This window comes from Lolium rigidum, chromosome 7, assembly GCF_022539505.1.
Source record: "Lolium rigidum isolate FL_2022 chromosome 7, APGP_CSIRO_Lrig_0.1, whole genome shotgun sequence".
NCBI lineage: Eukaryota > Viridiplantae > Streptophyta > Magnoliopsida > Poales > Poaceae > Lolium > Lolium rigidum.
Window position 1 is genome coordinate 64,710,965 of NC_061514.1, and position 13,329 is coordinate 64,724,293.

The 13,329-nt window shown below is 46.9% G+C and overlaps 1 protein-coding gene across 1 annotated transcript; it reads right to left on the reverse strand.

Annotated features, from left to right (window-relative positions):
* Nucleotides 1-8,363: 8,363 nt before the first annotated feature.
* Nucleotides 8,364-10,342, reverse strand: LOC124677056 (BTB/POZ domain-containing protein At1g63850-like). The gene is made up of 2 exons (XM_047213054.1): nucleotides 9,695-10,342; nucleotides 8,364-9,601 (listed from the first exon to the last, which is right to left on the reverse strand). The coding sequence occupies exons 1-2, from the start codon at nucleotides 10,340-10,342 to the stop codon at nucleotides 8,603-8,605; spliced, it is 1,647 nt and encodes a 548-aa protein (XP_047069010.1). The 3' UTR covers nucleotides 8,364-8,602.
* Nucleotides 10,343-13,329: the final 2,987 nt, after the last annotated feature.

Here is a 13,329-nt window from a genome sequence, read left to right on the forward strand (position 1 = left end):
AAAAACATCCATAACGTAAGGATCCATAAACCCACCACCCTTCATTGCAAGGTAGAAACTATGCCAAATTTGACGTGACTTTCCACCAACTTCAAGTATTTTCTCACTACCGCAATTGTTAAAAACAACAAGAATAACCATCAGTCTATAAAAAAATAGATGAAAAATAAATGGAAAATTGAATTCCAACGGTTACCCTTCAATGTAATTCCTAGGAGCCTCGAAGTACATCAAGCAAACAAAATTCTATGCAAAGCGGATACGTGGAATATCCTCTTCCTCGCTTAGCTCCAAACGCTCAAGACAATCATCGAATCGGTGTCCGGATAGGCATCATACTTCGGGCCATAGAACTACCTCCAACAACATTTTCAGTCTCAGGCTCCTTTCCCTTGCAAGTACATGGCTGCCTTTTCAACTCAATTGACAAAAGAGAAACCATATCACGCATCTGGTCAACAAGACCATGTCCCATTCTTATCATTGAGGAAGTGAAGAAAGTCTTCCACATTTCTTTAAGCTTACAACGTAACTGTAAACAAACAAAAAAACACAATTAAGAATGCAGTTTACAATAACACAGTAATTAAAAATCAAAAAACATAACAAAAAGCTCACATCATTATGCATTTCACCAGGAAACATATCTGAAATGTGACGATCAACCGCTTCACGAAGATGGTCGGGAATATCCGCACGAGAGTGAAAACCTCGGCTCGACATCTTTTCCAACCTCGTTAACACAAATTACACAATTATATGGGTATGCAACTAAAACACCATTAGGTGCACAAGTACCGGAGAAATAGGAGAACAACTAAAGAACAAATTGCCACGCGAGTACCAAAGACAAAATCGAACAAGTACCCGCCACAAACGGCTGGACACACACACAGGTACAAAACTATAGCACAAAGAAGTACCAAACCACCTTCTTAACAAGCACCGGAGAACTCGTAAAAATAGTTCAGGTACGATGTGTGCATCTTATAACTTTTGAAACTAGAGAAAACAGGACGACGAAAAAAGAGTCCAAGAGAAACCACACAGACCACCTACGTCGTCGCAATTGCATATCTTCACTAAACTTCTAAAACGATTCGCGCATCTGGCACAGATACATCGACAACCAAACAAACCAAGAGAAACCAACATAATTTACAAACCGAAAACTCTAGAAAAAAGGAAACACTAGCACCTTTGGTACCGCTAACTCTACAACAAATAGACCAAAGGAAACTAGACAACTAGATAAAAACTAGCACAACGAAAACTATAGAAAACAGACCAATATGAATTTACCAAGTACACAATTACAATACAAGTAGGTGCACAAGTACAAGTATAAGAGATATAGGAGCACAAGTACAAGAGATATAGGAGCACAAGTACAAGAGATATAGGAGCACAAGTACAAGAGATATAGGAGCACAAGTACAAGAATTTTAGGTGCACAAGTACGATAGATATAGGTGCACAAGTACAAGAGATATAGGAGCACAAGTACAAGAATTTTAGGTGCACAAGTACGATAGACTGAGCTACACAGGTACAGAACAAATTATCACACGAGTATCAAGGACAAACAATAACAAGTACCAGAGACAAAGGAAAGCAAGTCCCTGCAGAAAAGGCTGGACACACAAGTACTAGATAATAACACACGAAGTACAAAACCATCTTATGAACAAGCACCGCACAACCCTAAAACTAGTTCAGGTACGATGTGGGATACATATAAACCCTAAAACAAAATACACAGATAGAAACCACAAGAACAAGCAAGCATCGTCGCATTTGCATGTCAACACGAGACGGGAAACTCAGCGGCTCCTCCAAGGCGGGTAAATCGTCAAGAAAAAAGACAAACAAACCGTAAATAATAACATGCATGTCATCACGAGATGTGTAACGGAGCGGCTACTCCGGCGCCGCATAATCAACGGCAATGTTCCTCAGAAGGTGTGTAACCAAGAGGCGGCGAAAGAAATCGACGAAAAAAGTACCGACTTTACTCGGAGAAAACGCATCCGCATCCGCCTTCCGCATTTTTCCAATTGAAAGTGCTACCTCCCTCCCATTAATTCCCCGTAAAACTCACAGCCCGGAAATACAAAGGGAAAAACTGATTCGATCTAATCGAATCAAAGGGAAAAACCAAGATCTTAGAAACCCTAAGCGAGCGAGAAAAACACGACGGCGCTTACCACCGGAGCAGGAAAAAGTCCGCCGACGATGAGTTGCGAGAGGTTCCCGACAAGCAACGGAGGAGAAGGGAAAATAGCAGCGCCGCCGACGAGACGACAAGCCGAAACAAGCGAGCCACGAAGATAGGCGACGAAAGAAGAAGACTAAGGGAAAAACGGAGATAAAGGCAAACGCGAATCGGGTACCCGTAAACCCGTTAACTGGGAAGCGCGCCCGTTACGAGAAATGGACGGTTCGCAAACTAACCAGAAAGCAACACGTGTCGCGCGCGGAGGCAGTCCACCGGCAAATTGCGCGCCCCACGTTCACCCACGTGTCGAGCGCGGAGCAAGTCCATTCCCTTCCCAGAGGTCGGCCTTTTTCTAGAGTTTTCGTGACACGACTGCGCGAGAGGAGCTCCCGGCTAGGCTACTTGGGAGCTGGGAGAAACTGCTTCAATCCCAAGTGCCAACTATTCCAAGGAATCTCTGCATCTTATGCAGACAAAAAAAAACCACCAGCTTCCTTCTCATTGTAGCATCACCCGCCGTGGGTACATGGAACTGTAGACGCCTTGGTGGTACCAACAGCCCTATACTGACTCTCCGTGCCACATAGTATGGGAGACGGAACGAGCTTGGCATGTCAAAATAAAATCGTATATTCGTATCCCACGCACCCAGCGATAGTACGTACTCCCTCCATACCGGATTAAAAGGCAAATAACCTGGTGCAGCGGGACCTAGGCAATTGTTGATTGGCTCCTTATTTGCTCGTTAAACGTTCCGATTAGTAATTAGAGGAGACAAACCAGCAGTCGAGGTCCCATGGGCGTTTCATGCATGGCAAAAGGATCTACCAGTTTTGTTTCACACCGCATGCAGCAGCATTCACACGAGACATGCAAACGCTTGGAGAAAGGAAAGGACAGGAGTGATTATAGGCTAGCCCACGCGTTGTAGTTAATTGAGAGAGTTAATTCCGGGATTTGCCTAATAAAACGGTTTCTCTCCAAAGGCCAGATTTGCCTTCTAATCCGGTATGGAGGGAGTACGGCGCAGCAGGCTAGAAGAGCGACCCCGTTAATCAGTAATCACAGCCAGCTGGATTCAGTTAAATCGCTCTCAGGTACGAGCATGCTAGCTAGCTAGATCGTGTGTATCAAAAGGGCGACCCATTCTCCCCCATCTCGCTCTCGTCCCGCTACAGTACCTGAGCCCCTCCACTTTCTCACCGGGCCTCTCCCTCTTCCTCTCCGCCGGAGTAGCCGGCCGGAGTTGGAGGGGAGATGGCGCTGGAGTAGTTAGGTGTAGATTTAGGTTTAGTTTTTGTTTCTATATGGTGTATGGCGTTGATGCCGGGAGGGAAGTGGCAGATCTCGTCGGCCGGATCTGGCACTGGCTTGTTCTCCTTCTCTGCCTCGTCGAGCTTCGGTGGTCGGAGCCGGAGATCTGGCGGTGGAGGGAGACGAAGATCTCCGTAAATAAGGTTGTTACTGGCGGATTTGGTGGCCAGAGGTGCAGCGACAAGCTTCTTCTTCTTCCTCGGCGGGGTGGTGAGAGGGAGGAGTTGCTGCTTGCTGTCTCCGGCTGGTCGTCGCATCTGCAGCAGGGGAGCTCGTCGGCCTCTTCTCGGAGGTTCTCCACGGCGCTGTTGTCGTCGTATCCCATGGCTGAAAGGCAGCCCCTCCATCGAAGAACTACCACAGCGCATCTGCCGTCGTATTTCATGGCCGAAGGGCGGCCCCTCCACCCTCGTGTGACGGCGATAGGCGTTCCTGCCAGCTCGGAGGCTCTCCAGTTTCGTCGGAGTTGGCTCCCACCTCTGCGCCCGAAGTGGTCTTGTCCCCGGCGGCGTAGAGGTTGACTCCGGCGAGGTACGGCGCGGTGAAGAAGGAGCTGGATCTGATCGCTTTTTCTGGTTTTATTTCGAGGTCCTCGGTGCAATTTGTAAGAGCCAGCTTGTAATTTTCCTGTTTTCTTTAGGCCTTACCTGTAAAATGTACTCCACCGCTGAAGAAATAAAGCCCTACGTCCTTCGGACCTCCCCTGTTAAAAAAAGAAAAAAGATCCTGTGTATCAACCACGTCACCATTCACTGTTTACAACAGGTGCATTGGCAGTGTCGCATGAAAAAGACATATCAGGCTAAGGGAGCGACATGAATGATGAACGGGTTAACTTAAAAGGAGTGTCTCCGCTCGCTCCACGTGATCACCGTACGTCTCACTGGCCCGTGTGTCTCGCTGTACAGAAACCGATGCACCTCTGGCCTTTACGTAAATGGGCCCAGCCCAAGTTATCTTCCCTTGAGCAATTTTGGTCAATGGCATCGCTTAAAGCGTAGAATAGGGGCTCCCCAGACATTTGGCCACCAAAGAGTTGTTCTTCTTCTCTCCAGAAAACACAAATTAAGCTGAGCTAGCCATGGGCCAAGCGCGCATCCTAGTTGCCGCTCCGTGCGGAGCACATTCCGATCCGCACACCCCTTCCTAGCCCAGTGGGCCAGCCCAAAAGGCCTCCGGCCGGTTTTACAGGTTGTTTCGTTTTTCTATACTTTTTTCCTGCTTGTTTTCTTCATTTTTTTCATTTCCGTTTTCCATTTTCTATTTTCACATCTATGATATGTTTTTACGCTGTGGAGAAAAAAAAGCAATACTCCTTCCTTCCCACAAGTCCCACAAAGGATGTTTCAGCTTCGTCTAAATTTAGAGATATCTATACAACGTTCTAGATACTATTGAATATATAAGCAAATTACCATATGATTTAATTCGAATAAGAAACTGATAAATCATGACTACATAAATAGCAGGTAAACTAAACATGCAGATCAACAAAGTAGATGAACACATAGCATCTAGACAATATGAGCTTATCGCCTCTATTCCAAACAGCAGTAGTAGAAACTCTAGCAAGATCTGAAATGAGAAGAACAGAAATATGTACCATCCAGTGTTGGCCGCCGCAGCAGCAGCGATGTTGGCGGCAGAAGCATCGTCATTGTTGTTGCCCATGTTGAGGTTGCCAAAGATGTCGTCGATGTCCGGGAAGAAGTCGTCGTTCGGAAACTCGTCGTCGGACTGCGTCTTCTTTTCAGTAGTCGCGCGTAAGCGCTCCCCCAAAACCTGATTTCCCCTCACCCGTACAGGTCTACGACAGGCAGGGTTCTGTAGGCCTATTGTCCCGCCGCTTGGTGCACGCCAAAGGACGGGATGAGGAAGACGAAGGCGGCGGCGCAATGTACTGGAAAGAGGTAGTCGTATATGGTGGCTTATACAGGCTAGGGTTCGCGTCCGCGCTCATATGGTCCGGGAAGGTCGTGGAGTGCAGCCCACGTTCGAGCCGACACAACCACGATCTAGAAAAAACGGATTGAAACGGACGCGTTCGAAGGTTGTGGGGCGCAACCCACGTCTGAGTCGGCACAACCACGATCCAGAAAAACCGGAATGAAACGGTTTCGTTAGCGTGTCGGTTAATGACTCGTAACTAATCACACGATTAATTTCCTGAACAACAAAAAGATAAGCTCGGCTCGGCGAGATTCCCGCAATCCGTGGCGCGTCGTGACGAGGCGAGGCGTGGCAAAGCGGGCGGCGGAGGAGGACGAGTGCGCAAGGGCTCTCTCTCTTCTCACTCACTTACAAGGACTAGAATATCCCACCTTATATAACACTCCAACTCTCTCTCAACTAGCAATTTGAGACTAAACTTTAGTCCCGCCCCTTGCATTCTCACATGGGCCAAGAGAATTTCAAAAAAATTATTGGGAGATGGGCTAAGGCCCAAGACCAAATTCCATAAATCCCCCACAAAATCTCATTGGCACATTTAAATACCATTATTCCAGAATATTTTTTATTTACCGGTGCGCGATGGAGACTGTTAAGTTGAACTTTCACTAAGAACTTCATATTACACTAGTTTGCAACTTGAATAGTGGACTATGCCTTGAACTACAAGTTTTTTGCGCACTAAATTCACACAAAGCCTAGACCGATAGAGGGTTGCCACGAGGCTTCCTCGCAGTGTGGAGCTTCGTCATACTCCATGGTCTTTCATGAGATTATCAAAGAGCACCCAACTCTCACAGATTGCGACGTTTAATAATAAGACTCATATATGTGTGTTCTTTAGAAGATGTTCTGCAGGACAACATCTTTTTCTTGAATAAGCCACTTCGAACAAATTAAGATAAATATCAACCTGTCAAGCAGATTAGGAGAGTATTCCATCTTCACGGAGAGGTGATTCAGTGTAGGGATACTCTCCTCCTGGATTATCAACAACTTGTCTCCCAGCTCTAATCACGGGATATCCAATCACATAGACTGGTTTGCCACTGTAGGTAACTCATAGTGTGGGTCTCAAGCCATCTCCCTCGATGCATTCTCTATCACATTCCATGATAAACCCTTCGTGAAAGGATCTGCCAAGTTTCTAGACGTTGGATAACACAATAACTCCAGATTTTCTCATTTTTCTGACTGATTTTAATCTCCTCTTTACATATCTTGATGCCATCATATTATTCTTAGAACTGTTTACTTTGATGAGTTGATCACTGTATTCATCTATATATGCACGTATAAGGTCTATGTGTAACCTTGGCTCGTGATTTTGGACTAGGCTGGGATTGGAGGCCCCCAAATTAATTATCCTGATGGAAATTTTGTTGGCATAAACTTTTATGATTGGAGAGCTGGCAGTACTCCTTACCTGCAGAAGAGGTACATTCTAAAAGTTTTACGTAAGTTGGAGCTTCGCCCATCAGGAAGGTATTTGTTCTATCACCTCTGTCAATGCTTATTGGGTAACATACATATTTTTACTTGAAGAACTCACACCGAGTGAAAAAAACATACTGAATGGCAGAGATCAGCACTCTGTGCAGGTGGATTCCCCGGATGATGGGAAGAACTACATCAAGAGGTATATTTCTTTCTGTTTCTCATGCCAATTACACTGTTTGTTTATTGAACAACCAACTTACATTGGAAAAATTAGACAGATGACCAGTGCCCAAGGTAAGATGGTACAATAGGATACTTGAAGTGGATAGGCCTGATTCTGTATTCAAGCTAAGAGAAAGGCATCGCCTGTAGAGTTACAGACTTGCAGTTATGGTGTTTCAGACCTGTGAAACTATCTATGCAAGTTGGAATGGTGTTACTTCCTGGATTGTATTAAGGACTACAATCTACTCTGTCTATCCCTGGATGTAACTTGAATTATACTTTGTTCTACCCTGAAGGAATGGAAGAAGTTGCACATTTTAATGTAGGAGGGCATTGCCTGCTTGAGTGTGTCGTTTAATGATCAGGGGCTATGAACCTCTTTCTGTTCTCTCCCGTCTGGCTCTTAATGAAATGTCATGTATCCCCTCTTGTATTTGATCATTGGTGTTGCCGTGGTAGTGCAGCATCGAAAAAAATTCCATGTTGGTTGGTGCTGCTCGCTCTCGCGGGCAAGCCTGGATTCAGTTCTAATACACGGAATTTGAGCCATGACGAATGAGATCCATCTGAGGACAACATCCTGGTGATTATCCGGAAGTGGAGACAATGGAGGCAAAAACTAAGGCTTAAGGCAACCTTTGAGCGTATAAGCGTATTTTAATGCAAGCACTTATATCATGAGATCTGATTGCTAACCACTTCTATCTTCACCAGCTTATACGATAAGTTCAACCACTCTCGTCAGAATTAAGAATTTTCATAAGCGCAAGGGCGTTATTTATATTCATCAAAAGGTATGTACTGCAATTGCAAGCTACTAAGAACACCATCTGATCCCTTCACACATTCTGGAAAGGGCATATCGGTTCAACCACCAGCAAATTAAATACAGAGAAACCAAGAAGTTTGGGTAGAATCTACTCTAACTGCTCTGAAGCAAACATCCATACAATTCCAATTGCTTAACAACTTTCCTCACATGGCACGACAGCTGGTTGGTGATCAGATTAAGAGACAATGATCTGGCGCCTTCCACATGTAATTAGCAAGTATACAAACACTACAAATAAACAAGAACAAGAGGCGCAATGCATTTAAATCCTCTGCCTGTTGCTATACAAGCTGCTTTTTCGATAAAGGGCGCTTTCATTACTTTAGAAAAAGTATTACACCCGGCCTCTGCATAACATGATGCTATACAAGCTGCTATAATAGGTAACAAACAATCAACCTACTCACAGATGAAGCAATTCAAGATGGGTGAAACATGGCGGTACATTCAGCGTGGTATACATTGAAGAAGATGGACATACTAATGTATAATTAATTGCCTAGAACCAAACAGATGAAGCAGAGAACTCACCAAGAAGTCAGAACACAACTACAGATCACACAAAATATAACCTCTACATCCAAATGCCTGTCACCTGCCATATCCGAATTGGGTCAAGCTCATCAAGAATTCTCGCAGATAGCTGTGATTCTCAAACGGGGTGGTTGCTCCGGTTCAGCGGTCCTTTTCCAGAATGCACGCCGCCACCATACCTCGAACCCTCTCTGAATGTTTGGGCAGTCCTCCCCGGAGTTGAGGAATCGATTAAACCACGCAAGCAAGATCTCCTGCTGAGTTGCAAGCGGCAGCGTCAGGATCGTGTTTGAGAGCCCATCCTCAATCAAATGCCGGTCAAGCCCCTTGCACGCCCGCCGCATCCACCCAAAGTCCTCATAGAAGGGCTCGAGCCAGGTGCTCAGGAGCTGGGAGCGGGCCTCCTTGGACACGAGGATCTGTCCTTTGCCAACCCCGACGAAGAGCCTTGCCGTCACCCGGCTCACCTCATAGCGATGTATTGCCGGAATTTTACCGTGGATCTCTGCCAACTCACTCTGCATCGCCCATGTCCTCAAGAAGTCCTCGGCGATCTGGCGCTCAACAAGTATATCGAGCATCCAGTGCAGGTTGTCAGCCTGCCTAGCAATCTGCGCCACCTCCGACTGGTCACCTCCCACAGCCCTCACAAACTGCTCGTGCAGCAGGCTCAAGCAGCCATTGCACGCCGAGTAGAGCGATTCCTTGCGGAGGTCGCCGCCGACGGCTCCGCCGCGCGACGCGCTGTTCTCCCGGAGCATCTTGGACACCAGCCCCTTCATCTCCCTCCTCGCCTTCTCGTCCTTCCCCTCCAGGACGACCTGCAGGAGCCTCACTAGCACCTCCTCGCCGCCTCCTGCATTGCTGGTCGCGTTGCAATTTGGTGTTGTTTCCACCTCCTCTGTCGCTACAGCAGGTGTCACCTCCAGGGAGACCCTCTTGAGCACCTCCCCGGCGCCTGAGTTCTCAAGGTGCAGCTGCGTCAGTAGTGCGGCTACTTTCTCATCGTCATCTTCCGCCCATGGAGCCGCCTCCAGGTATTCCAAGCAGGACAGCACTCCAGCATCGAACACAATGGCCGCGGACACCTGCAGAGAGGAAGTTTGCCTAGAAATTACTAAGGACCAAAGAAAAGTAGCTGAAAAGAAGAAGAAAGGGGGGCTGGTCCTGGTCGGGCGTACCTTTAGGATGCCGAGGACCTTGGCGACATCCTCCCTCATGAGCCTCCTGCGTAGATCCTTGCAGTACATGAGGCGCAGCGTCTCGACGTACACCTCGACGTCGTCGCAGTCGGAGATCTCGACGATGTGCGGCAGCGAGCGCTGCTGCTTGGACCATCGGTCGGAGAGCTTTGCGGCGAAGAACCTGCTGTGGGCGACGAGGATGTGACGGTGGACGCAGAGCGCGAGGGAGAGGCCGTCCCTGGAGGTGAGGGTGAGGCGCACGTCGGAGGAGGCGGCGTCGTTGAACTGGTTCCCGGGGCTGCAGCTGCCGATGAGCTCCGCGACGCGGTCCTGCAGCATGGCCTGCCGGTCCACGGAGCGCGCGGGTGCGTGCGGGTGCGGGTGCTGGTGCGGCGGGGCGGGGGCGGCGGCGGCGGCGCGGGGCTGGTAGTCCTGCTCGTTGGCCATCATGTCGAAGAGGGTGGGGCTGGAGCGCGTCTTGTCGAGGGGGAGTGGTGGCGGGGACATGGGGTTGAGGAGGCCGGCGTTGAGCGCGGTGTTGAACTTGGTGTAGCTGGAGGGGTAGGACTGCGTGTAGGAGGAGGAGGCTGGCGGGTTGGGGCTGGCGTAGGAGGCGGCGGCGGGCGGCTGCGGCGGGGGGTCCATGTGGTCGGCGCCGCCGGCGGAGGAGGCGGCAGCGGCGGCGGAGGGGGAGTGGAAGTGGGAGTTGGGAGAGGGGCCGGAGGGCGAAGGCTTCTTGGGGTGCGGCCTGGATCTGGACGAAGCGGCCATAGGAGTGGTGGTATACTGTGGAGTATTTTTTTTTTCCCCGGGGCGGGGCGGGGCGTGGGGATTCTCGGCGCTGGAGGGCAGACGGGCACGAGGAGCGCTTGTCGCCTTTTGATTGAGGCGAGGTGGGCCCGGAGAAGTAATGGGTGGGGTACGGCCCCCACGGGACCACCTAGTGGGCGTGGCGATGGTATGGCAGCGTGGCAATGACCTGTGCCGGCGAGGCTCGCCGCCGCAACTTGCACAGTTGCACCCGCAACCGCCGATGGATGGCGTGAGGGCATCTCCAGCGGCGGGCGCGACGCATTTCGAACCCCAAAAGTGGTCGCGAGCATCCGTTTGTGTCGTCCTGCGTACATATTTTGTCCGCGTGTCTGTTTGCGTCTGGGTGTGCTTTCATCGGGGCGATCCATTTTTTGAATTTCAACATAGTTAAAAACATATAATGTAGTACATATAAATGCATAAAAACTATACAATGTAGACCTAGATGACTAGTCTACTTGCTTCCGGACGGGTCTAAGGACATATTTGTCCATATGCAACAGCGGAGCGTGTCTCTCTCCCACAAAGTGAATGCTAGGATCCATTTTATTCAAACAAAACAAAAACAAAAACAAACCGACGCTCCAAGCAAAGAACACAAGATGTGACCGAATAAAAATATAGTTTCGGGGAGGAACCTGATGATGTTGTCGATGAAGAAGGGGATGCCTTGGGCATCCCCAAGCTTAGACGCTTGAGTCTTCTTAAAATATGCAGAGATGAACCACGGGGGCATCCCCAAGCTTAGAGCTTTCACTCCTCTTGATCATAGTATATCATACTCCTCTCTTGACCCTTGAAAACTTCCTTCACACCAAACTTCAAGCGAACTCATTAGAGGGTTAGTGCATAATTAATAATTCACATATTCAGAGGTGACACAATCATTTTTAACACTTCTGGACATTGCACAAAGCTACTGGACATTAATGGATCAAAGAAATTCATCCAACATAGCAAATACGGCAATGCGAAATAAAAGGCAGAATCTGTCAAAAACGAACAGTCCGTAAAGACGAACCTCGAAAGGTGCACTAGACTTGCTCAAATGGAAAAACTCAAAACTAATGAAAGTTGCGTACATATCTGAGGATCACGCTCGTAATTTTGCAGATTTTTTCGAATTTTCTACAGAGACTTATGACAGAATTCGTGACAGACAGCAATACTGTTTCTGCGCAGCGATCCCAAATATAACATCAACTTTAACATAGAAACTTTACTTGGCACAAAAACATGATAAGGAGAGGTTGCTACAGTAGTAAACAACTTCCAAGACTCAAATATAAAACAAAAATTGCTGTAGTAAAAACATGGGTTGTCTCCCATAAGCGATTTTCTTTAACGCCTTTCAGCTAGGCGCAGAAAGTGTAAATCAAGTAACATCAAGAGTAGAAGCATCAACATTATTATTTTTCATGCAAACACAACTTGTTGCAGAGGGTACTTTAGGTGCTCCATTATCTAAATTTTTTATGGTGGTGCTAGGGGTTTTAGCAATTTTAGGCCTATAATAATTCTTTTGTTTAGACACTTTAGAGGCATACATGAATTTTTGCTCTCTACCCACATAAGCTTTCTCATTATACTTGAGAGAAGAAAAGGTTGAACCCAAGGTTCCCATAGCTTTTTCAAGTTCATCAATCCTATTGGTTTGATTATCATGGACAACACAAGTTCCTAGGACACTAATTCTTTCATCAATTCCTCCTAAGGATTTATCAAGTTCATCAGTTTTATCCAATAACATTTCCAATTTAGTTTCAATACTTGGAAAAATTTTCTCTATGGTTTCCAATTTTTTCATAACATCCTCAAGAGAGATTTCAATTTTAACTTCATTAACAGGTGGTATTCCAACTAGACTCTCAATGATGCAACTAGCTTCTAAAGCGGGAGTACCTAGGAAATTACTTCCCGAAAGAGTATCAAGAACATACCTATTCCAACTAGATAAACCAACATAAAAGTTCCTAAGAAGGATAGTGGTGGAGTGTTTCTTAGTGCACCTATGATGAGCATTACTAATTCTATACCAAGCATCCTTAAAACTTTCTCCACCTTGTTGCTTAAAAGAACGAACTTCAACTTCAGGATTACTCATTTTAATAGTAATAAAGTAAACTAAGAAAAGACAAGTGACTAATTTTTTTGTGTGTTTTTGATATAGAGAGCAAGACAATAAATAAAGTAAAACTAGCAACTAATTTTTTGTGTGTTTTGTTTAGGTGCAGCAAACAAAGTAGTAAATAAAATAAAGCAAGACAAAAACAAAGTAAAGAGATTGGGAAGTGGAGACTCCCTTGCAGCGTGTCTTGATCTCCCCTGGCAACGGCGCCGTAAATTTGCTTGATGCGCGTAGATGTACACGTCCGTTGGGAACCCCAAGAGGAAGGTATGATGCGCACAATGGCAAGTTTCCCTCGCAAGAAACCAAGGTTTAATCGGACCAGAGAGGAGTCAAGAAGCACGTTGAAGGTTGATGGTGGCGAAATGTGATGCGGCGCAACACCGTGGATTCCGGCACCAACGTGGAACCCGCACAACACAACCAAAGTACTTTGCCCCAACGAAACAGATGAGGTTGTCAATCTCACCGGCTTGCTCGTAACAAAGGATTAACCATATTGTGTGGAAGATGATTGTTTGCGAAGAAAACAGTAAAACAAGTATTGCAGTAGATTGTATGCGATGTAAAGAATAGGACCGGGGTCCACAGTTCACTAGAGGTGTTTCTCCCATAAGATAAAAGCATGTTGGGTGAACAAATTACAGTCGGGCAATTGACAAATAGAAAAGGGCATAACAATGCATATACA

What these genes read in the sequence shown, in the direction of transcription:
- LOC124677056 (XM_047213054.1), bottom strand. Translation starts at nt 10,342, where the DNA reads ATGGACCCCCCGCCGCAGCCGCCCGCCGCCGCCTCCTACGCCAGCCCC. An exon ending in AGGTCCTCGGCATCCTAAAG is followed by an intron (nt 9,602 to 9,694) that starts GTACGCCCGACC and finishes TCCTCTCTGCAG; the next exon opens with GTGTCCGCGGCCATTGTGTT.